Here is a 25,539-nt window from a genome sequence, read left to right as displayed (position 1 = left end):
GATGAGAATGGAATCGGCAGTAGCTAGTAAGCCGGTGACGACGAACGCCGAAACCTGCCCGAACAAGGAGGGGAGGCAGCCTCGGCGGAAGTCTGTGGTCTTGGGGGTGGCATACAGCCTCGGAGACAGAACTACCTGTCAGGCATCGTTCAGGGCTTAAATGCCCCACGAGGGATTACATAACCCATAAGTTTGCTAACATTCTAATTTATAAACTGATAATGAGCTCCAAACACAAACGAAAGCATGATGTTAGCATGAAATGTACCATTCCTTAGTGTAGCAATCAATAAAAACATATGTCAGGCATGAGAAGGATGAGACACTAGAGGTTGTGTAGTGTCATACATGTGTGACATTGTAGTTCAAGAGGCAAGATATTTAAATTATTGACAACAACAAATGAAGGACATCTTACTTTTTTTGCTTTATGATCTTGATATAGCTTAGTATTCTTCTATAAGTGTATCTTTATTATGCTCACTTACTGTATATATTATTAAATACTTCTATGTTCTATCCTCATGTATTGCTCACTTTCAATTGTGTGTTTCTATTCTAAATGGCACTATTTCCTTGGGAGTCTAGGAACCAGTAATGGACCAGAACCTGTTTGGAGGGGCCCCCAGATTCCTCACGCGGCCCAAGGCGTTCGCAGTGTGCGTGGGCAAGGATGCCACTCTAAGCTGCACCATCGTGGGCAACCCCACCCTAATGATTACCTGGGAAAAAGAGAAGCTACGTCTGACCTCCGGGGGCCGCTTCAAGATGGTGGATGATGGTAATGTCTACCGCCTCACCATCTACGATCTAACCCTGGAAGACAGTGGCCAGTACATGTGCCGGGCCAAAAACAACGTTGGGGAGGCATACGCATGCGTAACCCTTCATGTAGGCCTTCCACAGGAGATGGTGGAGAGGGCCCCCGTCTTCATGGTCAAGCCTACCTCTGCACGCGTGGGCCTGGGGGGTGATGTGGTCTTCCACTGCCGGGTTGCGGCTTACCCAGAGCCCAAATTTGACTGGGATAAGGACGGGCGTTACCTGGCCGAGACAAACCGCATCAAGGTGACCTCGGACGGCGACAGCAGCTCCCTGAGGATCCAGAGCGTGCGCAGCCTGGACAGCGGCACATACACCTGCCGCGCCCAGAACTCGGTGGGCCGCTCGAACTCCGCCGCCGCCTTGGTCATAGACACCCAGGACTCCCGTCACCTGTGCCAGGACAAGAGCACCTCCCTCCTCTCCCACCTGCAGAAGCGTAAAGAAGGGATCTCCATCTACCGCACAGCCGAGACCAGCAGCTCCTGTTACAACTCCACCACCACCCCTTCCACGGCCACCAATATGGTCACAGATGGGCTGAGCGCTCTGGGTCTGGACCATGGCAGCGCAGCACTGGTCAGCCAGCTACCCAAAAGCGTCTTCACCCGCACCTGCACGGTGACTGAGGGCAAGCATGCCAAGCTCAGCTGCTTCGTGACGGGTCACCCCAAGCCTCATATCATCTGGAGGAAGGATGGGGGGAACATCGGCGAGGGACGCAGGCACATCATGTATGAGGACCAGGCCGAGAACTTCATCCTCAAGATCCTGTACTGCAAGCAGAGCGACAATGGCCTGTACACCTGTAATGCCTCCAATATGGCCGGACAAACCTACAGCGCTGTGCTGGTGATCGTTAAAGGTAAGAAGAGCTTTTTTAAAACCTTTTGACAAGCTTGGTATACAGTATGCTCACTGGTGTAGCACACACCTCCGTAGCCCTCGTGGTTGGGGTTCCCCCAGGGGTCGGGCCCACCAGATAGCATAAGCCATGATTACATTTTTTGGAATGACAGGAAATTAGCTTTAAAACTGCAGATTTTTAGATCAGCCTCATGGCAAAATGTGTCAAATATACATGTACAATGTTTTTCATTTCTTTTTTTGGTTGGGGGGGCTTGCTCGGACCTTACGGGGGGCTCCACGAAAATGCGCTACGCCACTGAGTATGCTGTTATGTTGGTACAGTCTTTCAAGAGCGATGTTTGGTTTGAATATACTGTAAATTATATAAAATAGTGAATTTACTCTATGGATGATCATTTCAATTTGTCCATTCTCAAAGAAAATGTTTAGCATTTGTTTTTTCATAGTCTCGCATTGCCATATCTCGCATTGCACTCCCAAGTCTAGTTCATCACTTGGCTGTTGAGGAAAAAGTTAGGATCGTTTTTCCATAATATTTCCATGACAAGGCAAAAGGATTCATGACTCATGGAGGGACATAACAATGCTTGTCATGTAGGGAGATGACCTTAGATTAGTCTCTCTCATTGCTCTATATGAATTGCTGATACCGGACTAGTATATAAGTTATAAATATAACATTTGTTTAAATATAGCTCAAGTGTCTGCAATGCAAGCCTACATAACAGTTTGTCATTCTTGTGATGTCGAGGTCCCCCTGTACTGGACTTGTGCACTTCGAAGCATTGGTTTCAGAGAGTGTTTAAACATGATAGCTAAAGAAATCTGAGGAGGTTAACTGAGTGTGTGTTTCCCTTGAGATAGTGTATAATGTCATACAGTCATGCTCTTTCTGAAATGAATTTCGACAAGTCTGTCTATACCAATGACTGTATACTGTATATGAATGGACAAAGCCATCGATCACGTGACACCATTCATTCCTATGTGAAGACTCAATATTGCATTTGAAGCCAAGTCGGGTTAAGATGGCATCTCATGGAGACATAACATGCACAGTTTGAGCTACTCCAGGAAGTGGAGTTGCAGGCTAGCTCAGTTATGCCCCTTCTCATTGAGTAAGATTGACCACAAAGATTGTCATTTCCCCATTCACTATAATGGGGGATCCTGTTTTCTGCAAACAATGCCTGCAGTACCGCGGTCAGCCTTCGTGGCTTGATGAGAGGGGGCAGTTGTTCTCCCCTGGTCTACACTACCAGAATTAACGAAAGTAAGCTAAAACGTTCACCTGAGCACAGTTTAACTTTTCTCCAACATAGACTTAAATGCTGGCAGCGATATGAAGGGGGAGTGTTGTATTTGATCTATTTTAAGCCGGTGATGAGTAGTTCACAATGCCTATTAGCCCGCTGTGACCCCCAGGCGCCAGAGCTAGGGTGACTTTCCATGAGCCACCCCTGATTGGCTAGAAGCCTGGAGCATGGATTATCAATGGCGGTTATTAATCTCTGTCTCAATTTGACAGCGAGTGCAGAGCCCATGGCAGTGCATTTGGTTGCGTCTGGTTATAATTGATGCAGGATAATGGATACTCGACATGCCTGCCTTGTTGTTGTGTTGTTGTTTTATAGGATTTTGTCGGGGGCTTTGCAAGGGAGCGGGGCTGTATTCCTCTGCCCTTTATGCACCAGTGTTCCTATTAATACCAGATAATTTTGATAATCCCCTGGTATGCAATAAGCACCTTTGGAAAAGGTCATAATAGAAACCTACTCAGTAGTCCCAGCCAAACATTCAAAACACACACATTTAGATGATAAGATATGTGGGGAGATGAGAGCAGCACATAAACGCTAACCCAAAATGTAAGTGAATATGGTTTACCCTCTGACCCTTCTCAACCCTCTGAACTGTTTCCCAAAAGCATAAGCCACTATTTTGAAATTATATAATGTTTTTGCTGATTATTTTGAGTGCTGATGACTTGTTCTTATTTTATCAAAATGGAGGAATATATAGTAATAACATTGTAAATTGCCTTGTAAGCTCATTCCATAATAAAGTAAACAGACAGTTACATCGTAGAGAACTAAATAATTATTAAGCCTAAATGGAGATGATTCCTTTTGTTTCTGAAAACCAAACATCACTTGTCTATGTAATCTGCTCTCTAAGGATTGTAAATGTTATTTTTATTTTATGAGAATACTCTGAGTGATTTATTGGAGCCCATAGACATCAGTCATAAATCATGTGTGTGTATCACGTTTTTACACTTCTTTCCTGAGGTGGACACATGACAAAATGTTGGCTTGGATTGGTTGGAGAGTATTGGGTTGTTGATGGATTACAGATGAAATACATAAGTGATTGAAACGCTACTACTGTACACATACTTGTTTAAAGTGGTACGTGGAGTGTTCAAAAATACTGTAGATACATTAGCTAATTGAATTACTGGAGTCACTCACCTTTTGAAAATGTTTCTGCAATCCTCCTGTGTCATAGCCCAAGGCATTGTATGGTACAGTGTATTCAAAGAAAGACACCTTCATTGAATAGGCAAAAACAAAAAGAGATGGACTTTTTGAGCAATTGACTTACGTATCTACCAATATGGATAATTTCCCTTACCTTTTGAGAATTATTCTGCGCTCTTCCTCTGATCCTCAGAGCCCAAGGTGCCGTTCAGGAGGAAGCTGCAGGATGTGGAGGTCCAGGAGAAGATGACGGCCATGCTGCTGTGTGAGGTGCCTGTTTCGGCTAGCCAGGCCAGCTGGTTCATGGAGGAGACACGTCTGGAAGACAGCTCCAAGTACTGCATGGAGGAGGAGGGGACCATGCGTCGCCTCACCATCCGCAATGTCACCACTAATGATGATGCCGTCTACATCTGTGAGATGAAGGAGGGGAGCCGCACCGTGGCCGAGCTCACTGTGCTGGGTACAAAAGCCATTTATTTTTTTTGTCATTTAGCAGACGCTCTTATCCAGAGCGACTTACAGGAGCAATTAGGGTTAAGTGCATTGCTCAAGGGCACATCGACAGATTTTTCACCTAGTCGGCTCAGGGATTAGAACCAGCAACCTTTCGGTTACTGGCACAATGCTCTTAACCTCTAAGCTACCTGTCCCTAGTCTTCTGACAACCTTCTGATGCATCCATTAACAGATAAGGCAACATCATCACATTGAGATCGTTCCTACATATACTTTGATGGGAAACATATAAGACAGAAGTTTACACTGCTTTAGTTTACAATTACATGTTGTCCAGTTTCGTCATGTAATAGGCATTACTGCATATTACTGTCAAAAGATACTGTGAAAATACTGTCAAAACATTTAACGATGCAAAGGGGGTATCCAATTTCCTTTATGACCTCTCCAGGGGGCAATAACCTTGGTATTTAGTTTACACAGTATTAGGGCTGCAGCGTTGTAGACCACACTACACCTGCCCTTTGGTGACCCCTGTGCTTGTCACTTCCAGGCAACATCACTAAGAAGCTGCCCAGGAGGACTGGAGTGCCAGAGAGTGATACAGTGATCTTCTGTGTTGAGCTGGAGCACCCCTGTTCTGACGCCTACTGGACACGCAACGGCGAGCGTCTGAAGCCGGACACACGCATATCCATTGCGTGCACCCTCAGACAGTACACGCTAACCATCAGCCACTGCCAGGCCGACGACTCAGGAGAGGTGGCCTTTGTGGCTGGAGACTGCAAGACCTCCACACGATTCTCTGTCACGGGTGAGCTACAGACATAGACCTAAATGCATAGCACACAGACTCAAAAGCCCTTTTCCTATCACAACGCCAAATAAGGGAATTCTAAATTAGAATACCTTTTTGAATAATCCCATCACAAAGGTACATCTGCAGATACATCATATCACTTATAATTATCTCATGATGTATCAAATGTACATGAGCCTAATCAAACTATACCTCCCTCCCCAGCTGCCAGAAAGCACCCTCCAGATCCCCCTATCGACGTGGTGGTGCGTAACAAGAGTGACTCATCCATCACCCTCCACTGGTCACCCCCAGACAGTGACCGCCCCGTGCCCATCAAAGGGTACATGGTAGAGAGGAGGAAGGTGGGTGCCCAGACCTGGCAGAGGTGCAATGGCATGGAGATCAGCCCCTTTACTGAGATCACGATCCAGAACATCACAGAGGAGGCCAGCTACCAGTTCCGCATCTCTGCAGCCAACGACTACGGCCACAGCCAATACATGGAGGTGCCTGGGACCTTCTACCTCGGTGAGACAGAGAAATATCTCATTATTATTACTCCCGGATGTGTCATTTCTTTCTCTCTGTCTCTGGTTTAACAATAACAATAATACACTCTAAACCCTTAGCTGTGAGACAATATATCCTATAAACCACGGCCTCTCCAGATTTGATCACTTCAGTAAAACCCCAGCATGCTGCTTTTGAATTAAGCATATTTATGTGATTTATTTTACCCTTTCTTCCAGAGCCCTCTGCAGAGGTGAAGACAGGCCTGATGAACAGCACATTCATCTCAGGCGAGGAGGCCTCCCTCTCCGTGGACCTGTCTGCCGTGTGCTCTGGCTTCTGGTCTATCAACGGCCGCCTCCTGCGCAGTGGGGCTGACTACCTCATCACACGCCAAAAGACCACACATACGCTGACGATCCGAACTGTCTTGATGGAGATGAATGGAGCCGTGGTCAAATTTGTGGGCGGTGGCTCCGAGAGCACTTGTATACTCAAAGTGAAGGGTAAGCACTGGGATAGAGAGCAATGCCAAGAATAAGAACTGTGGGTTGAATGTGCATGTCTTCATTAGCTGGATGCTTAGACTTGCCTGTATAGAGGCTATATATACAGTATCTCTATGAGTCCTTTTGTATTCATGCTATACAAGCAGTTAGGAACCTCAGTTCCTAACCTCAGTTCCTCATGTGTTTTCTTTTGGTAGACAGTCCTCATCTTTCCATTAGATTTTCCACATACAGCTACATGTGAAACCTCTATTTCTAGCTCCACCTATCCGGTTCACCAGTAAGTCCACTCACACTGAGGTGGTGACCTGCAGCGCCCAGTCTTCCGCCCAGCTGACCACAGATGTGTCCGATTATGATGCTCAGGTGTGTAGTGGGAAAAGTCCAGATGATTGAATTAATGAATGAACAAAGTAATACTTTATTGGTCTGTCAGGGTTAGGAAACTTAAAAGGAGTCGTGTAATAAATACAAAAATACTTTAACTCTTTCAAATTGTCCAGATTCAAATCACTGTGTAAATTAATGTGTTATGCTGTCTCTTATGTGGATTGTGTGTTCAGCAGAATTATAATGTTTCCTCTAACTCTGTAGGTGGTCTGGATGAAGAATGGACAGGAGCTGAAGATGGGCAAGAAGTATGAGTGCATAAGCACCGACCGCAAGAGGATTCTAATGGTACACAATGTCACAGAAGAGGACACGGGCATCTATGAGTGTGTCTTAAATGAAGACAGAATGTCCCTGCAGCTTTCTCTGAAAGGTACAACAGGACAGTCAAAAGATTAAAAAAAAGGAATCACCACAACCCCTGTAGTAATCTGTCATGTTAGAAAGAAGAAACCACTCCAATGAGTACATGTATACAACGTATTAATAACTTGTTGGCACCTGGTCCCTCAGATTCCCATATCCTTTTATTAGAATTGCAGGAATAGCAAAATGCTGTACACTTTCACTGAACACCATTTTGGTATTATTATTATTACTTATTTTTTACACACTGACATATGTTTTTTTTAAACTCTAAATCCAGTGGGTTAGTCTGACCCCGGGTCTTAAACTGACACAGTGTATCAAATGCAACCTCTAACCTACATTGCCTACAGAAAGCCCCTCTCACAACACAGGGACAGGCTGGACTGTGACAGCTAACACCAGGCGCTAGTGAGCCATCTAGCATGGGAAAGAGCTCTCTGTCATCATGTAATAAAGTCCAATGTGTCACTGGTGCTGTCCCACCATCTTCCAACCACGCACAGGCAGACACCCACTTATCATATGATGGTGTATGAAATGTAGCTGTTTGATTATAATAGCATAATCCAATATTTGTAAAGCAAATAAATCAACACAGATAAATAAATAAAATTATTCTCCATATGGTCCTTTGTTAACATTTAATTATAACCTTAAAGTATCAATGGATTGATGCCACATTTCTATGAATAAAAAATTTGACAATTCAAGTTTTTGTTCTTGATGACAAATCCCATCCCTGTTTCTCTTCCAGATGAAGCCAAGTTCCTGAACAAGCCCAAAGGTCCCATGGGGGTAGCACCTGCCCTCAGCGGGGACCTTGAGTTGAACTGTGAGGTATCGTCTGCAAGCGGGGTGGTGGTGTGGAGGAAGGATCAGACATTGGTCACTGAGGACCAAAGAACCACCATCATCTCCAAAGGGACACAGAGGAGACTGGTCATCAAGAACGCCAAGAAGAGTGATGAGGGACACTACTCCTGCGAGACAGTGGAGGACAAAGTCACATTCCAGGTCAAGATAAAAGGTAAGAGAGAAGGGAATGTCTGTCGAGCACACTGGACGAACAGTATCATTGTATTCAGTTCAAATCAAATCAAATCAAATTGTATTTGTCACATACACGTGTTTAGCAGATGTTATTGCAGGTGTAGCGAAATGCTTGTGCTTCTAGTTCTGACAGTGCAGTAATCTCTAACAAGTAATATCTAACAATTTCACAACATATACCCAATACACACAAATCTAAGTAAGGACTTAAGCATATATAGAGTACAAGTCAAAAGTTTGGACACAACTACTCATTCAAGGGTTTTTCTTTATTTTTACTATTTTCTACATTGTAGAATAATAGTGAAGACATCAAAACTATTAAATAATCCATATGGAATCATGTAGTAACCAAACAAGTGTTAAACAAATCAAAATATATTTTAGATTTGAGATTCTTCAAATAGCCACCATTTGCCTTGATGACAGCTTTGCACACTCTTGGCATTCTCTCAACCAGCTTCACCTGGAATGCTTTTCCAACAGTCTTGAAGGAGTTCCCACATACAGTGGGGCAAAAAAGTATTTAGTCAGCCACCAATTGTGCAAGTTCTCCCACTTAAAAAGATGAGAGAGGCCTGTAATTTTCATCATAGGTACACGTCAACTATGACAGACAAATTGAGAAAAGAAAATCCAGAAAATCACATTGTAGGATTTTTAATGAATTTATTTGCAAATTATGGTGGAAAATAAGTATTTGGTCACCCACAAACAAGCAAGATTTCTGGCTCTCACAGACCTGTAACTTCTTCTTTAAGAGGCTCCTCTGTCCTCCACTCATTACCTGTATTAATGGCACCTGTTTGAACTTGTTATCAGTATAAATGACACCTGTCCACAACCTCAAACAGTCACACTCCAAACTCCACTATGGCCAAGACCAAAGAGCTGTCAAAGGACACCAGAAACAAAATTGTAGACCTGCACCAGGCTGGGAAGACTGAATCTGCAATAGGTAAGCAGCTTGGTTTGAAGAAATCAACTGTGGGAGCAATTATTAGGAAATGGAAGACATACAAGACCACTGATAATCTCCCTAGATCTGGGGCTCCACGCAAGATCTCACCCCATGGGGTCAAAATGATCACTAGAACGGTGAGCAAAAATCCCAGAACCACACAGGGGGACCTAGTGAATGACCTGCAGAGAGCTGGGACCAAAGTAACAAAGCCTACCATCAGTAACACACTACGCCGCCAGGGACTCAAATCCTGCAGTGGCAGACGTGTCCCCCTGCTTAAGCCAGTACATGTCCAGGCCCGTCTGAAGTTTGCTAGAGTGCATTTGGATGATCCAGAAGAGGATTGGGAGAATGTCATATGGTCAGATGAAACCAAAATATAACTTTTTGGTAAAAACTCAACTCGTCGTGTTTGGAGGACAAAGAATGCTGAGTTGCATCCAAAGAACACCATACCTACTGTGAAGCATGGGGGTGGAAACATCATGCTTTGGGGCTGTTTTTCTGCAAAGGGACCATGACGACTGATCCGTGTAAAGGAAAGAATGAATGGAGCCATGTATCGTGAGATTTTGAGTGAAAACCTCCTTCCATCAGCAAGGGCATTGAAGATGAAACGTGGCTGGGTCTTTCAGCATGACAATGATCCCAAATCACCGCCCGGGGAAACGAAGGAGTGGCTTCGTAAGAAGCATTTCAAGGTCCTGGAGTGGCCTAGCCAGTCTCCAGATCTCAACCCCATAGAAAATCTTTGGAGGGAGTTGAAAGTCCGTGTTGCCCAGCGACAGCCCCAAAACATCACTGCTCTAGAGGAGATCTGCATGGAGGAATGGGCCAAAATACCAGCAACAGTGTGTGAAAACCTTGTGAAGACTTACAGAAAACGTTTGACCTGTGTCATTGCCAACAAAGGGTATATAACAAAGTATTGAGAAACTTTTGTTATTGACCAAATACTTATTTTCCACCATAATTTGCAAATAAATTCATAAAAAATCCTACAATGTGATTTTCTGGAATTTTTTTTCTCATTTTGTCTGTCATAGTTGGCATGTACCTATGATGAAAATTACAGGCCTCTCTCTTCTTTTTAAGTGGGAGAACTTGCACAATTGGTGACTGACTAAATACTTTTTTTCCCCACTGTATGCTGAGCACTTGTTGGCTGCTTTTCCTTCACTCTGCCGTCTGACTCATCCCAAACCATCTCAATTGGGTTGAGGTCGGGGGATTGTGGAGGCCAGGTCATCTGATGCAGCACTCCATCACTCTCCTTCTTGGTAAAATAGCCCTTACACAGCCTGGAGGTGTGTTGGGTCATTGTCCTGTTGAAAAACAAATTATAGTCCCACTAAGCCCAAACCAGTTTGGATGACGTATCGCTGTAGAATGCTGTGGTAGCCATGCTGGTTAAGTGTGCCTTGAATTCTAAATAAATCACAGACAGTGTCACCAGCAAAGAACCCCCACACTATAACACCTCCTCCTCCATGCTTTACGGTGGGAAATACACATGCAGAGATCTGTCACGATCGTCGGGAACAGAGGAGGACCAAGGCGCAGCGTGGAATGCGAACATATTTATTTTTATAAAGTATCACACGAACAAAACGAAAACGTGACGTCCCTGGTTACATACACAAACCAACACGGAACAAGAAACCACACCAAATGAATGCCTAACGGCTACTTAAGTATGGCTCCCAATCAGAGACAACGAGCTACAGCCATCTCTGATTGGGAGCCACCCTGGCCAACATAGAAATACAACAACTAGAACAAACACAAATGAAAACTCACACCCTGGCTCAACATACTAGAGTCCCCAGAGCCAGGGCGTGACAAGATCATCCGTTCACCCACACCGCTTCTCACTAAGACATGGCGGTTGGAACCAAAAATGTCAAATTTGGACTCCAAACCAAAGGACACATTTCCACCGGTCTAATGTCCATTGCTCGTGTTTCTTGGCCCAAGCAGATCTCTTCTTCTTATTGGTGTCCTTTAGTAGTGGTTTCTTTGCAGCAATTCAACCATGAAGGCCTGATTCACACAGTCCCCTCTGAACAGTTGATGTTGAGATGTGTCTGTGACTTGACCTCTGTGAAGCATTTATTTGGGCTGCAATTTCTGAGGCTGGTAACTCTAATGAACTTATCCTCTGCAGCAGAGGTAACTCTGGGTCTTCCATTCCTGTGGTGGTCCTCATGAGAGCCAGTTTCATCATAGCGCTTGATTGTTTTTGTGAATGCACTTTCATGTCTTAAAGTAATGATGGACTGTCGTTTCTCTTTGCTTATTTGAGCTGTTCCTGCCATAATATGTACTTGGTCATTTACCAAATAGCGCTATCATCTGTATACCCCCCCTCAGTCCTTTGAAAGGCTGGTCATGGCTCACATCAACACCATTATCCCAGAAAACCTAGACCCACTCCAATTTGCATATCGCCCCAACAGATCTACATCTGATGCAATCTCTATTGCGCTCCACACTGCCCTTTCACACCTGGACAAAAGGAACACCTATGTGAGAATGCTATTCATTGACTACAGCTGAGCGTTCAACACCATAGTACCCTCAAAGCTCATCACTAAGCTAAGGACCCTGGGACTAAACACCTCCCTCTGCAACTGGATCCTAGACTTCCTGACGGGCCGTCTCCAGGTGGTAAGGGTAAGTAACAACATATCCGCCACGCTGATCCTCAACATGGGGGCCCCTCAGGGGTGTGTGCTCAGTCCCCTCCTGTACTCCCTGTTCACTCATGACTGCATGGCCAGGCACGACTCCAACACCATCATTAAGTTTGCCGATGACACAACAGTAATAGGCCTGATCACCGACAATGACGAGAAAGCCTATAGGGAGGAGGTCAGAGACCTGGCCGTGTGGTGTCAGGACAACATCCTCTCCCTCAACGTGATCAAGACAAAGGAGATGATTGTGAACTACAGGAAAAAGAAGAGGACCGAGCACGCCCTCATTCTCATTGATGGGGCTGTAGTGGAGCAGGTTGTGAGCTTCAAGTTCCTTGGTGTCCACATCACCAACAATCAATCAATCAATCAATTTTATTTTATATAGCCCTTCTTACATCAGCTAATATCTCGAAGTGCTGTACAGAAACCCAGCCTAAAACCCCAAACAGCTAGTAATGCAGGTGTAGAAGCACGGTGGCTAGGAAAAACTCCCTAGAAAGGCGAAAGCCTAGGAAGAAACCTAGAGAGGAACCAGGCTATGAGGGGTGGCCAGTCCTCTTCTGGCTGTGCCGGGTGGAGATTATAACAGAACCATGCCAAGATGTTCAAAAATGTTCATAAGTGACAAGCATGGTCAAATAATAATCAGGAATAAATCTCAGTTGGCTTTTCATAGCCGATCATTAAGAGTTGAAAACAGCAGGTCTGGGACAGGTAGGGGTTCCATAACCGCAGGCAGAACAGTTGAAACTGGAATAGCAGCAAGGCCAGGCGGACTGGGGACAGCAAGGAGTCACCACGGCCGGTAGTCCCGACGTATGGTCCTAGGGCTCAGGTCTCTCAGTTGGCTTTTCATAGCCGATCATTAAAGAGTTGAAAACAGCAGGTCTGGGACAGGTAGGGGTTTCGTAGCCGCAGGCAGAGACAGTTGAAACTGGAATAGCAGCAAGGCCAGGCGGACTGGGGACAGCAAGGTGTCATCATGCCCGGTAGTCCTGACGTATGGTCCTAGGGCTCAGGTTCTCAGAGAGAAAGAGAGAACGAGAGAATTAGAGAGAGCATACTTAAATTCACACAGGACACTGGATAAGACAGGAGAAGTACTCCAGGTATAACCAACTAACCCCAGCCCCCGACACATAAACTACTGCAGCATAAATACTGGAGGCTGAGACAGGAGCGGTCCGGAGACACTGTGGCCCCATCCGAAGAAACCCCGGACAGGGCCAAACAGGAAGGATATAACCCCACCCACTCCGCCAAAGCACAGCCCCCCGCACCACTAGAGGGATATCCCCAACCACCAACTTACAATCCTGAGACAAGGCCGAGTATAGCCCACAGAGGTCTCCACCACAGCACAAACCAAGGGGGGGGCGCCAACCCAGACAGGAAGATCACGTCAGTAGCTCAACCCACTCAAGTGACGCACCCCTCCCAGGGACGGCATGAAAGAGCACCAGCAAGCCAGTGACTCAGCCCCTGCAACAGGGTTAGAGGCAGAGAACCCCAGTGGAGAGGGGAACCGGCCCGGCAGAGACAGCAAGGGCTGTTCGTTGCTCCAGCCTTTCCGTTCACCTTCACACTCCTGGGCCAGACTACACTCAATCATATGACCTACTGAAGAGATAAGTCTTCAGTAAAGACTTAAAGGTTGAGACCGAGTCTGCGTCTCTCACATGGGTAGGCAGACTGTTCCATAAAAATGGAGATCTATAGGAGAAAGCCCTGCCTCCCGCTGTTTGCTTAGAAATTCTAGGGACAATTAGGAGGCCTGCGTCTTGTGACCGTAGCGTACGTATTGGTATGTACGGCAGGACCAACTCGGAAAGATAGGTAGGAGCAAGCCCATGTAACGCTTTATAGGTTAACAGTAAAACCTTGAAATCAGCCCTTGCCTTAACAGGAAGCCAGTGTAGGGAAGCTAGCACTGGAGTAATATGATCAAATTTCTTGGTTCTAGTCAGGATTCTAGCAGCCGTATTTAGCACTAACTGAAGTTTATTTAGTGCTTTATCCGGGTAGCCGGAAAATAGAGCATTGCAGTAGTCTAACCTAGAAGTAACAAATGCATGGATTAATTTTTCTGCATCATTTTTGGACAGAAAATTTCTGATTTTTGCAATGTTACGTAGATGGAAAAAAGCTGTCCTTGAAACAGTCTTGATATGTTCGTCAAAAGAGAGATCAGGGTCAAGAGTAACACCGAGGTCCTTCACAGTTTTATTTGAGACGACTTTACAACCATCTAGATTAATTGTCAGATTTAACAGAAGATCTCTTTGTTTCTTGGGACCTAGAACAAGCATCTCTGTTTTGTCCGAGTTTAAAAGTAAAAAGTTTTCAGCCATCCACTTCCTTATGTCTGAAACACAGGCTTCTAGCGAGGGCAATTTTGGGGCTTCACCATGTTTCATTGAAATGTACAGCTGTGTGTCATCCGCATAGCAGTGAAAGTTAACATTATGTTTTCGAATAACATCCCCAAGAGGTAAAATATATAGTGAAAACAATAGTGGTCCTAAAACGGAACCTTGAGGAACACCGAAATGTACAGTTGATTTGTCGGAGGACAGACCATTCACAGAGACAAACTGATATCTTTCCGACAGGTAGGATCTAAACCAGGCCAGAACTTGTCCGTGTAGACCAATTTGGGTTTCCAGTCTCTCCAAAAGAATGTGGTGATCGATGGTGTCAAAGGCAGCATCGACCAACAAACTAACATGGTCCAAGCACACCAAGACAGTCGTGAAGAGGGCACGACAAAACCTATTCGAGTTGCCCACACCCCCCACCCCTCTTTTACGCTGTTTATTATCTGTGCATAGTCACTTTAACTCTACCTACATGTACAGTTGAAGTCAGAAGTTTACATACACCATAGCCAAATACATTTAAACTCAGTTTTTCACAATTCCTGACATTTAATCCTAGTAAGAATTCCCTGTTTTAGGTCAGTTAGGATCACCATTTTATTTTCAGAATGTGAAATGTCAAAATAATAGTAGAGAGAATTTTTTATTTCAGTTTTTATTTCTTTCATCACATTCCCAGTGGGTCATAAGTTTACATACACTCAATTAGTATTTGGTAGCATTGCCTTTAAATTGTTTAACTTGGGTCAAACGTTTCGGGTAGCCTTCCACAAGCTTCCCATAATAAATTGGGTGAATTTTGGCCCATTCCTCCTGACAGAGCTGGTGTAACTGAATCAGGTTTGTAGGCCTCCTTGCTCGCACACACTTTTTCAGTTCTGCCCACAAATGTTCTATAGGATTGAGGTCAGGGCTTTGTGATGGCCACTCCAATACCTTGACTTCATTGCTCTTAAGACATTTTGCCACAACTTTGGAAGTCCCATTTGTGTCACGATCGTTATAAGAGGCAGACCAAGGCGCAGCGTGATAGGCGTACATCTTTTAATGAGTACTTTACACGATCAAACAAAACAACAAAACGATACGTGAAGTCTAAAGGTTCACCAACACAAACCTATACAGAACAAGATCCCACAAATAACTAGTGCCAACAGGCTGCCTAAGTATGGTTCCCAATCAGAGACAACGAGAATCAGCTGCCTCTGTTGGGGAACCACCCTGGCCAACATAGAAAACACGAACTAGAACACAACATAGAAAATCACACATAGAAAATCCACACCCTGGCTCAACATATAAGAGTCCCCAGAGCCAGGGCGTGACATTACCCCCCCCCCCCCCCATAGGCGCGGACTGCGACCGCGCCAACCAAACCCAACAGGGGAGGGGCCGGGTGGGCATTCCGCCTCGGAGGCGGATCCGGCTCCGGGCGTGACCACCACTCTCTCGCTACCCCCCCGTAGCGCCCCTGGTCTGGTCTGGCCCCACTGGCCGGAGCTGGACTGGACACCGGTGGAGCGGATTGCTCAGGCTCCGGTGTGGAGCAGCTGACCGGTGCCTGAACAGGCACGGGCTGTGCCGGACTGACGACGCGCACCACTGAATTGGTGCGGGGAGCAGGAACGGGCCGGACTGGGCTGACGACGCGCACCACTGGCTTGGTGCGGGGAGCAGGAACGGGCCGGACCGGGCTGGCGACGCGCACCACTGGCTTGGTGCGGGAGCAGGACGGGCCGGACCGGGCTGGCGACGCGCACCACAGGCTTGGTGCGGGGAGCAGGAACGGGCCGGACCGGGCTGGCGACGCGCACCACAGGCTTGGTGCGGGGAGCAGGAACGGGCCGGACCGGGTTGGCGACGCGCACCACTGGCTTGGTGCGAGGAGCAGGAACGGGCCGGACCGGGCTGATGACGCGCACCACTGGCTTGGTGCGGGGAGCAGGAACGGACCGGGCTGACGACGCGCACCACAGGCTTGGTGTGGGGAGCAGGAACAGGCCGGACCGGGCTGGCGACGCGCACCACAGGCTTGGTGCGAGGGGCAGGAACAGGCCGGACCTGGCTGGCGACGCGCACCACAGGCTTGGTGCGGGGAGCAGGAACAGGCCGGACCGGGCTGACGACGCGCACCACAGGCTTGGTGCGAGGGACAGGGACAGGCCGGACCGTACTGGGAACACACACCACTGGCCTTGTGCGGGGATCAGGAACGGGCCGGACCGGACTGGTAACACACCCCAGTACCTCTCGCCGTGCCTCTACACTCTCCTTCCCCCTCATGACCAATGGCCCCCATAACCTGGTGGCCTCCTCTCCTAGTCCGCAAACTCGCACTGTAGCTGCCTCCAGCAGCCCCGTCGTCCATGCCGTGTGCCCCCCCCAAAAAAATTATTGGGGTTGCCTCTCGCCTGTCCGACGACGGCCCGGTTGGCGCCGCTTCTCCTCTCCTCCCTGGGCATCCTCCCTCATCGCCCTCCGGTAGCGGACGGCCTCCTCCTCTGTGATTCTCCCCCAACCGAGGAGGACATCTACCAGAGTAACCTCCTGTTCCATACCCGGCGTTTGCTCCTGCACACGCTGCTTGGTCCTATTACGGTGGGATCTTCTGTCACGACCGTTATAAGAGGCAGACCAAGGCGCAGCGTGATAGGCGTACATCTTTTAATGAGTACTTTACACGATCAAACAAAACAACAAAACAACACGTGAAGTCTAAAGGTTCACCAACACAAACCTATACAGAACAAGATCCCACAAATAACTAGTGCCAACAGGCTGCCTAAGTATGGTTCCCAATCAGAGACAACGAGAATCAGCTGCCTCTGATTGGGAACCACCCTGGCCAACATAGAAAACATGAACTAGAACACAACATAGAAAATCACACATAGAAAATCCACACCCTGGCTCAACATATAAGAGTCCCCAGAGCCAGGGCGTGACAATTTGTGACCAAGCTTTAACTTCCTGACTGATGTCTTGAGATGTTGCTTCAATATATCCACATAATTTTCCTTCCTCATGATGCCATCTATTTTTGTGAAGTGCACCAGGCCCTCCTGCAGCAAAGCACCCCCACAGCATGATGCTGCCACCCCCGTGCTTCACGGTTGGGATGGTGTTCTTCGGCTTGCAAGCGACCCCCTTTTTCCTCCAAACATAACAATGGTCATTATGGCCAAACAGTTCTATTTTTGTTTCATCCGACCAGAGGACATTTCTCCAAAAAGTACGATCTTTGTCCCCATGTGTAGTTGCAAACCTTAGTCTGGGTTTTTTATGGCGGTTTTGGAGCAGTGGCTTCTTCCTTGCCGAGTGGCTTTTCAGGTTATGTCGATATAGGACTCGTTTTACTGTGGATATAGATACTATTGTACCTGTTTCCTCCAGCATCTTCACAAGGTCCTTTGCTGTTGTTCTGGGATTGATTTGCACTTTTCGCACCAAAGTACGTTCATCTCTCGGAGACAGAATGCGTCTCCTTCCTGAGCGGTATGACGGCTGCGTGGTCCCATGGTGTTTATACTTGCGTACTATTGTTTGTACAGATGAACGTGGTACCTTCAGGCGTTTGGAAATTGCTCCCAAGGATGAACCAGACTTGTGGAGGTCTACAATCTTTTTTCTGAGGTCTTGGCTGATTTCTTTTGATTTTCCCATGATGTCAAGCAAAGAGGCACTGAGTTTGAAGGTAGGCCTTGAAATACATCCACAGGTACACCTCCAATTGACTCAAATGATGTCAATTAGCCTATCAGCAGCTTCTAAAGCCATGACATCATTTTCTGGAATTTTCCAGGCTGTTTAAAGGCACAGTCAACTTAGTGTATGTAAACTTCTGACCCACTGGAATTGTGATACAGTGTATAAGTGAAATAATCTGTCTGTAAACAATTGTTGGAAAAATGACTTGTGTCATGCACAAAGTAGATGTCCTAACCGACTTGCCAAAACTATAGTTTGTTAACAAGACATTTGTGGAGTGGTTGAAAAACGAGATTTAATGACTCCAACCTAAGTGAATGTAAACTTCTGACTTCAACTGTACATATTACCCCAATTACCTCGACTAACCGGTGTCCCCTTACATTGTCTTGTTACCGGTACCCCCTGTATATAGCCTCGCTATTTTTATTTTTACTGCTGCTCTTTAACTATTTGTTACTTTTATTTCATATTATCTATATTGTATTTTTTTGTGATTTTTTTTGTTGGCATTCTTTCTTAAAACTGCATTGTTGGTTAATGGCTTGTAAGTAAGCATTTCACTGTAAGGTCTACACCTGTTGTATTCGGTGCATGTGACAAATACAATTTCATTTGATTTGATTTGATTTTATATTTATCACAACACAACTGATCGGCTAAAACGCATTAAGAAGGAAAGAAATTTCACAAATTAACTTTTAAAAAAGCACACCTGTTAATTGAAATGCATTCCAGGCGATTACCTCATGAAGCTGGTTGAGAGAATGCCAAGAGTGTGCAAAGCTGTCATCAAGGCAAAGGGTGGCTATTTGAAGAATCTCAAATATAAAATATATTTTGATTTGTTTAACACTTTTTTGGTTACTACATGATTCCATATGTGTTGTTTCATAATTTTGATGCCTCACTATTATTCTACAATGTAAAAAATTGTAAAAAAGAAAAGAAAAAAAACTTGAATGAGTAGGTGTGTCCCAACTTTTGACTGGTAGTGTACAGATATGGACGAGCAATGAGTTTGTTTAATAACTGAGGCAAATTTGTAAAATGTGTAAAAAGCTACAAAAACTATTGTCCCCTCAGAATCCCAGACTGCCTATGCAAATAGTGTTCCTGTTTTTAGTGTTCAACCCTAAAAGAAAGGTTTCCGATTTTACTGTGACATTCCATGATTGTTCACACAGACGCCCAACAGTCAGCCTTCTACAACAAGGAGTTTGTACAGAAGGAGGTGAAAGCTACTCTCTCCCAGAAAGCCACTCTGAGCTGTGAAGTGTCCGACGCCAAGACTGAGGTGAAATGGTACAAGGATGGCAAGCTGCTGACTTCCACTGAGACAGTCTCCATGGAGACAAAGGGCAAGAGTCGTCTGTTGGTAGTAGACAAAATTCAGAAGAAGGATGCTGGAGAGTACACCTGTGAGGCTGGAGCAGAGAAGCTGGTCTTTAAAATACATCTTTCAGGTAAGCCAAATATCGATATTCTGACTGTCTATTGTCTGCTTTTGACCAAGGTTGCTGGAGTGGTTGTCTATGTGCCAGTCTTGCAAATCTTGAATGTTTTCCCTCTCAGTCCTTGGAGATGGTTTGGAAAATGTACAACATTTGAATTGCTTCCGCTCTGCTCTTTATCTTAAAAATGTATGGTTGTTTTGTTAGTTTCAATGTTTTTATAATTGAGACTGAAATTGGTGGGTTTATCAGATAAAACATGGTTTGTAGATTTGGGCTTCAAAGTTGTTTCATTGGATGAATTTCATGGCTTCTCAGGACACCTCAATGGTGCGCTGTGTCTGTCTCTGCAATATTAGAGTTGTAGCTGGTTGACTGGCTTTTCTATCAGTCAATCAATCAAATGTATTTATAAAGCCCTTTTTACATCAGCAGTTATTATACAGAAACCCAGCCTAAAACCCCAAACAGCAAGCAATGCAGATGTAGAAGCACGGTGTCTAGCAAAAACTCCCTAGAAAGGCAGGAACCTAGGAAGAAACTTAGAGAGGAACCATGCTCTGAGGGGTGTGCCGGGTGGAGATTATAAGAGTTTATGGCCATTAAGCCCAGATCGTTCTTCAAGATGTTCAAACGTTCATAGATGACCAGCAGGGTCAAATAATAATCACAGTGATTGTAGAGGGTGCAACAGGTCAGCACCTCAGGAGTAAATGTCAGTTGGCTTTTCATAGCCGAGTATTCAGAGGTCGAGACAGCAGGTGCGGGAGAGAGAAGGGAGAGAGGAAGAGGGAGAGAGAGAGAAGGAGAGGGAGAGAGAGGGTCGAAAACTGCAGGTCCGGGACAATGTAGCACGTCCGGTGAACAGGTCAGGGTTCCATAGCCACAGGCAAAACAGCAGAAACTGGATCAGCAGCACGACCAGGTGGACTGGGGACTGCCAGGAGTCATCAAGTCAGATAATCCTGAGACATGGTCCTAGGGCTCAGGTCCTCCGGGAAAAGAGAGAAAGAGAGAGACAGATGTCCAGTGTTGAAAAATCCTGTTTTTTGTTTAAACCCTTGTGATGCTACTTTGCCCCTCCATGATTGTTCCCTTAGAAACCCAACAGTCAGCCTTCACCAACAAGGAGTCTGTACAGAAGGAGGTGAAAGCTACTCTCTCCCAGAAAGCCACTCTGAGCTGTGAGGTGTCTGATACCAAGACCGAGGTGAAATGGTACAAGGATGGCAAGCTGCTGACTTCCACTAAGGCAGTCTACATGGAAACGAAGGGCAAGACTCGTCAGCTGGTGATAGAGAAGGTGGAGAAGAAGGATGCTGGAGAGTACACCTGTGAGGTTGGAGCAGAGAAGCTGGTCTATAAGATTCAGGTGACAGGTAAGGAGGATATATCGACTCGCTGTCTTGTCTGCTTTCGGCCTGATTGCTGGAATGGTTGTCTGTGTGATATGCACATTTGACATGATTATCTTAGGAAAATATAACTGTGATATATTTAGCTGTCCTCTGGGAAGCTTTGGCAAATGTACTGTTGAATTACATTTAGATTTAGTCTCAGTCAAAAACCAACGCCTAATTTGTTGTTTCCATAGTGTTAAAATTGTGATTTTAGGATTAGTTGATTCTATCAGACAAGGGGGTATACAGATGTATGATCTTAATTTGATCACCCTGTTGCAGGACTACTTTCATGCAATGCAAGAAATGTAAAACTTATAGTGTATTTGACGTTTTAAAAGGCTTCTAAAGTTTGTAATTTCCACTTTGAAATTTCAGACTTGATTTTCCCTTACGAACAATTTAGCAACCCCTACAAATAATTCACATTTACTGTTGCTGCAGGATTATTTTCCTGCTGTAGCAAACTGGCAAAAATCCTACACCTGTATTTGGCACATCAAGGTTGTTTCTTTGCTTGATTTGTCTCTGGTTGTTTTGACTTGTGGCTTGCTATTGTTGCTTATGGGGACGTCTCACTGGTCTCTGTCCCTTTTGTGGCTGTGTGTCTATTCCCATTCTATATTTGAATTGCTAATGGTTGATTTACAGAAGCCCAGGCTGCCTTCACCAACAAGGAGTCTGTACAGATGGAGGTGAAAGCTACTCTCTCCCAGAAAGCCACTCTGAGCTGTGAGGTGTCCGATAACAAGACGGAGGTGAAATGGTACAAGGATGGCAAGCTGCTGACTTCCAGTAAGACAGTCTCCATGGAGACAAAGGGCAAGACTCGTCAGCTGGTGATAGAGAAGGTGGAGAAGAAGGATGCTGGAGAGTACACCTGTGAGGTTGGAGTGGAGAAACTGGTCTATAAGATTCAGGTGGCAGGTATGGGATGTTTTGTAACTATTGGATTTACTGTCTGTCTATCGTCTGCTATAGGGCTTATAGTGGGAGGGATGGTTGTCCATATGCCTGTCCTACAAATATATATCTGATAAAACTTGTGTTTGACAAAGGTTCTTTCATTTGTTGAGTTGTCTTCCCAAGTGTATGTCTCCTACAATCTGTGTTGCTGCTCTAGCTTATATTATGTCTGAATAGTCTGTTTCCATGTTTGTTGCATAGTTAGTTTTTCTCCGTATCATGTAAGAATTGTTGACTCCCGGTGGATGTTCTGTAGTTAATTGTCCCCATGTTTGTACAGGACAGTAAGTGATGTGTCCTGATTTTGGTGTTGATACTGTTTGACCCTAAATTAAATGTTTCTGCCATTGTGCCCCTCCATGACTGTCCCATCAGAAGCACAACAGGCTGCCTTCACCAACAAGGATTCTGTACAGAAAGACGTGAAAGCTACTCTCTCCCAGAAAGCCACTCTGACCTGTGAGGTGTCCGATACCAAGACAGAGGTGAAATGGTACAAGGATGGCAAGCTGCTGACTTCCAGTAAGACAGTCTACATGGAGACAAAGGGCAAGACTCGTCAGCTGGTGATAGAGAAGGTGGAGAAGAAGGATGCTGGAGAGTACACCTGTGAGGTGGGAACAGAAAAGCTGGCCTTCAAGATACACGTGACAGGAGGTAAGGAGGAGTTCTTTTTTAGTTACAGTACATGCCCTCTGTGGTGCCATTTAGGCTTTGGTTGCTGGAATGGTTGCCCATTTGTCTGTCCTAAGAATTTTTATTGTATTCTTCTTATTTGAAGAAGAGATTTACAGTACCTTGGTCTGAGGAGATGTTATGGGACATACACAGTTACATTTTTTGTTCTGTTTTTATCTTACAAACTTACAGCTATTCTGTTATTTTTAAAGTGTAATTGGGACCTTAGAATTTGTCAATTCTATCTTACAAACAGATAGGTTTGGGGAGGTTTTTAATTGGTTGTTTTGATTCCTCACAACAATGTCCTTTTAATACTGTGTATTGTTTGACTGATGTTGCTCATGGGGTTATATAAGTGCTCTGTTTCCCTGTTTGTTTTTCTGGTGTGGAACGTCTCCATACCACATTGGAATTTCGGATGATTGACTTTGCAAGGCTGCTCTATGTCCAATGCCTCCCGTATTTGTCCAGTCTACAGATATGGTTCCTGTTTTGATGTTATATTGAGTGAAAGGTTTTTAATTTCCATCATATCCTTCAATGGTTCCTCCTTCAGAAACTCAGGGTGCCTTCTACAACAAGGATTCTGTACAGAAAGTGGTGAAAGCTACTCTTTCCCAGAAAGCCACTCTGAGCTGTGAGGTGTCCGATATCAAGACAGAGGTGAAATGGTACAAGGATGGCAAGCTGCTGACTTCCACTAAGGCAGTCTCCATGGAGACAAAGGGCAAGACTCGTCAGCTGGTGATAGAGAAGGTGGAGAAGAAGGATGGTGGAGAGTACACCTGTGAGGTTGGAGTGGAGAAACTGGTCTATAAGATTCAGGTGGCAGGTATGGGACGATATGAAAGGTGGTTGTCTATATTGATGTCTCTCTCAAGGCTTTGGATGCTGAATTGTCAAAATAATTGTGATGAGGTGATTTTGAAGGAGTCAGGCGCAGGAGGGTAAATCACAGAATAACAGGATTTATTCTGAACCACAGAGTTACGGAGTAATGCGTAAAAACACTCAAAACAGGCGCACTGGAAAATACAAGGCACACGGGGAATATTCCCGGCGATACAAAGTACACGGAGCTCCACCGAGCTTCTCTCTCCTCCACAATAAACAATCACACACAAAGACAAGGGGGCAGAGGGAACACTTATACAGGTACTGATGAGGGGATATGAACCAGGTGTGTGTAATAACAAGACAAAACAAATGGAATGATGACATGAGAAGCGGCAGTGGCTAGAAAGCCGGTGACGACGAACGCCGAAGCCTGCCCAAACAAGGAGAGGAGGCAGCCTCGGAGGAAGTCGTGACAAGAATATGTTTTGTATACTCAAGCCGATGTTCTCTGAATGTATTGCCTGTTTTTGTTGTTGTAGATTTCTGTCTATATTTGTGTCTATCTAAAACTATATTTGAATAGCTGGTTATTGACTTGTTTTGCTCAACGCCTCCCAGTCCGATGTCTATCCCATGTAGAGATGTGGTTCCTGTTTCTTTTATGTTCCACCCTAAATGAAGGGTTTCTAATACTACTGTGCCATTTCATGATTTCTCCTTCAGAGACTCAAGCTGCCTTCTCCATCAAGGATTCTGTACAGAAAGACGTGAAAGCTACTCTCTCCCAGAAAGCCACTCTGACCTGTGAGGTGATCGATAACAAGACGGAGGTGAAATGGTACAAGGATGGCAAGCTGCTGACTTCCACTAAGGCAGTCTCCATGGAGACAAAGGGCAAGACTCGTCAGCTGGTGATAGAGAAGGTGGAGAAGAAGGATGCTGGAGAGTACACCTGTGAGGTGGGAGCGGAGAAGTTGGCCTTCAAGATAGAGGTGGCAGGTAGGATGTCATTGACTTTCAACAATATTTGTCTTTGCTATCACCTCTATATTAACAAGTCTTATTTTTTGTCTCTAGAATCCTCTGCCAAGTTTAAAAAGACTGCAGTGAAGGATACATGCAATGTTCAAGCAAGTGAAAAGATTGTTTTGACCACTGAGTTGACTTTGGAGAGTGCCAGTGTTAAGTGGTTCAGGGATGGAGTGGAGTTGAAGGAGGGCTCTAAGTATGACATGAAGAGAGAGGGACATTCTCGTACCCTGATTGTGAAGTCCACTGAACTCAAAGACAGTGGGAACTACTCTTGCCACACTGCTGACGACAAGATTGAGTTCAAAGTTCAAGTCAAAGGTTAGTTTGCTATTCATTCATCAGAACAATTGATTGACGGGCTAGTGTTGTATGTTTCTGTGAGTATAGTCAATGCCTATGAAGATCATACATATTCCATTTAGCTAATGAAATGCTGGCCATGTTTCCCTTCAGATTCATCACTGAAGTTTGTAGTGCAGTTGCAGCCTGTAGCCACAGAGCTGGGTGGTACCCTGACCCTGACCTGTGAACTGAACCGAGCCTTAGGGGACGTGCTCTGGCGCCACAACAGCTGTGAGGTCAAACCTGGCGGCAGGTTCTGTGTCAGCACTGATGGTCCCAAGCGGGTCCTTACTGTGACAGGAATGGCAAAAGAGGATGAGGGAGAGTACAGCTGTGAATGCAAAGATGATAAGACCTCTGCCAAGGTCTCCACCAAAGGTAGCTGAGGCTTTGCTTTCATTAGATTTACAACTTGGTCACTGACTACTACAATATGAACTGTAGTTACAGACATATCAAATCAAATGTTATTTGCCACATGCGCCGAATACAACAGGTGTAGACCTTACAGTGAAATGCTTACTTACAAGCCCTTAACCAACTATGCAGTTTTAAGAAAGAATACCCCAAAAAAACACACAAAAAAATACAATATAAAATAATACGAAATAAAAGTAACAAATAATTTAAGAGCAGCAGTAAAAATAACAATAGCGAGGCTATATACAGGGGGTAACGGTACTGAGTCAATGTGCGGGGGCACCGGTTAGTCGAGGTAATTTAGGTAATATACAATATACTGTATACAGTAGTTACAGACATATAGTCAAACGCACTAGATATTAAGCCATGTATTTTCATATTAACTAAT

The 25,539-nt window shown here is 45.2% G+C and overlaps 1 protein-coding gene across 18 annotated transcripts in view; it reads left to right on the top strand.

The window, feature by feature from the left end:
• Positions 1–25,539, top strand: part of obscnb (obscurin, cytoskeletal calmodulin and titin-interacting RhoGEF b) — a 129,027-nt gene that overhangs the window by 7,339 nt on the left and 96,149 nt on the right. For 16 of the 18 annotated variants that reach the window (XM_045224782.1, XM_045224779.1, XM_045224778.1 and 13 more), the window contains exons 2-17: positions 589–1,687; positions 4,369–4,638; positions 5,188–5,448; positions 5,659–5,964; positions 6,186–6,452; positions 6,715–6,821; positions 7,050–7,218; positions 7,969–8,241; positions 19,204–19,482; positions 20,571–20,849; positions 21,522–21,797; positions 22,212–22,493; positions 23,074–23,349; positions 24,078–24,353; positions 24,432–24,704; positions 24,840–25,106. In XM_045224782.1, the coding sequence (XP_045080717.1) occupies positions 598–1,687; positions 4,369–4,638; positions 5,188–5,448; positions 5,659–5,964; positions 6,186–6,452; positions 6,715–6,821; positions 7,050–7,218; positions 7,969–8,241; positions 19,204–19,482; positions 20,571–20,849; positions 21,522–21,797; positions 22,212–22,493; positions 23,074–23,349; positions 24,078–24,353; positions 24,432–24,704; positions 24,840–25,106 (4,951 nt within the window). In that variant the 5' untranslated portion in view covers positions 589–597. The remainder of the gene's footprint in view (positions 1–588; positions 1,688–4,368; positions 4,639–5,187; positions 5,449–5,658; positions 5,965–6,185; positions 6,453–6,714; positions 6,822–7,049; positions 7,219–7,968; positions 8,242–19,203; positions 19,483–20,570; positions 20,850–21,521; positions 21,798–22,211; positions 22,494–23,073; positions 23,350–24,077; positions 24,354–24,431; positions 24,705–24,839; positions 25,107–25,539) is intronic. The other 2 variants (XM_045224784.1, XM_045224783.1) reach the window with 2 other exon arrangements.

Source organism: Coregonus clupeaformis, chromosome 14 (genome assembly GCF_020615455.1).
Source record: "Coregonus clupeaformis isolate EN_2021a chromosome 14, ASM2061545v1, whole genome shotgun sequence".
Taxonomy (NCBI): Eukaryota; Metazoa; Chordata; class Actinopteri; order Salmoniformes; family Salmonidae; genus Coregonus; species Coregonus clupeaformis.
Note: the sequence above shows the minus strand (reverse complement) of the source record. Positions and strands in the feature narration are given on the sequence as shown.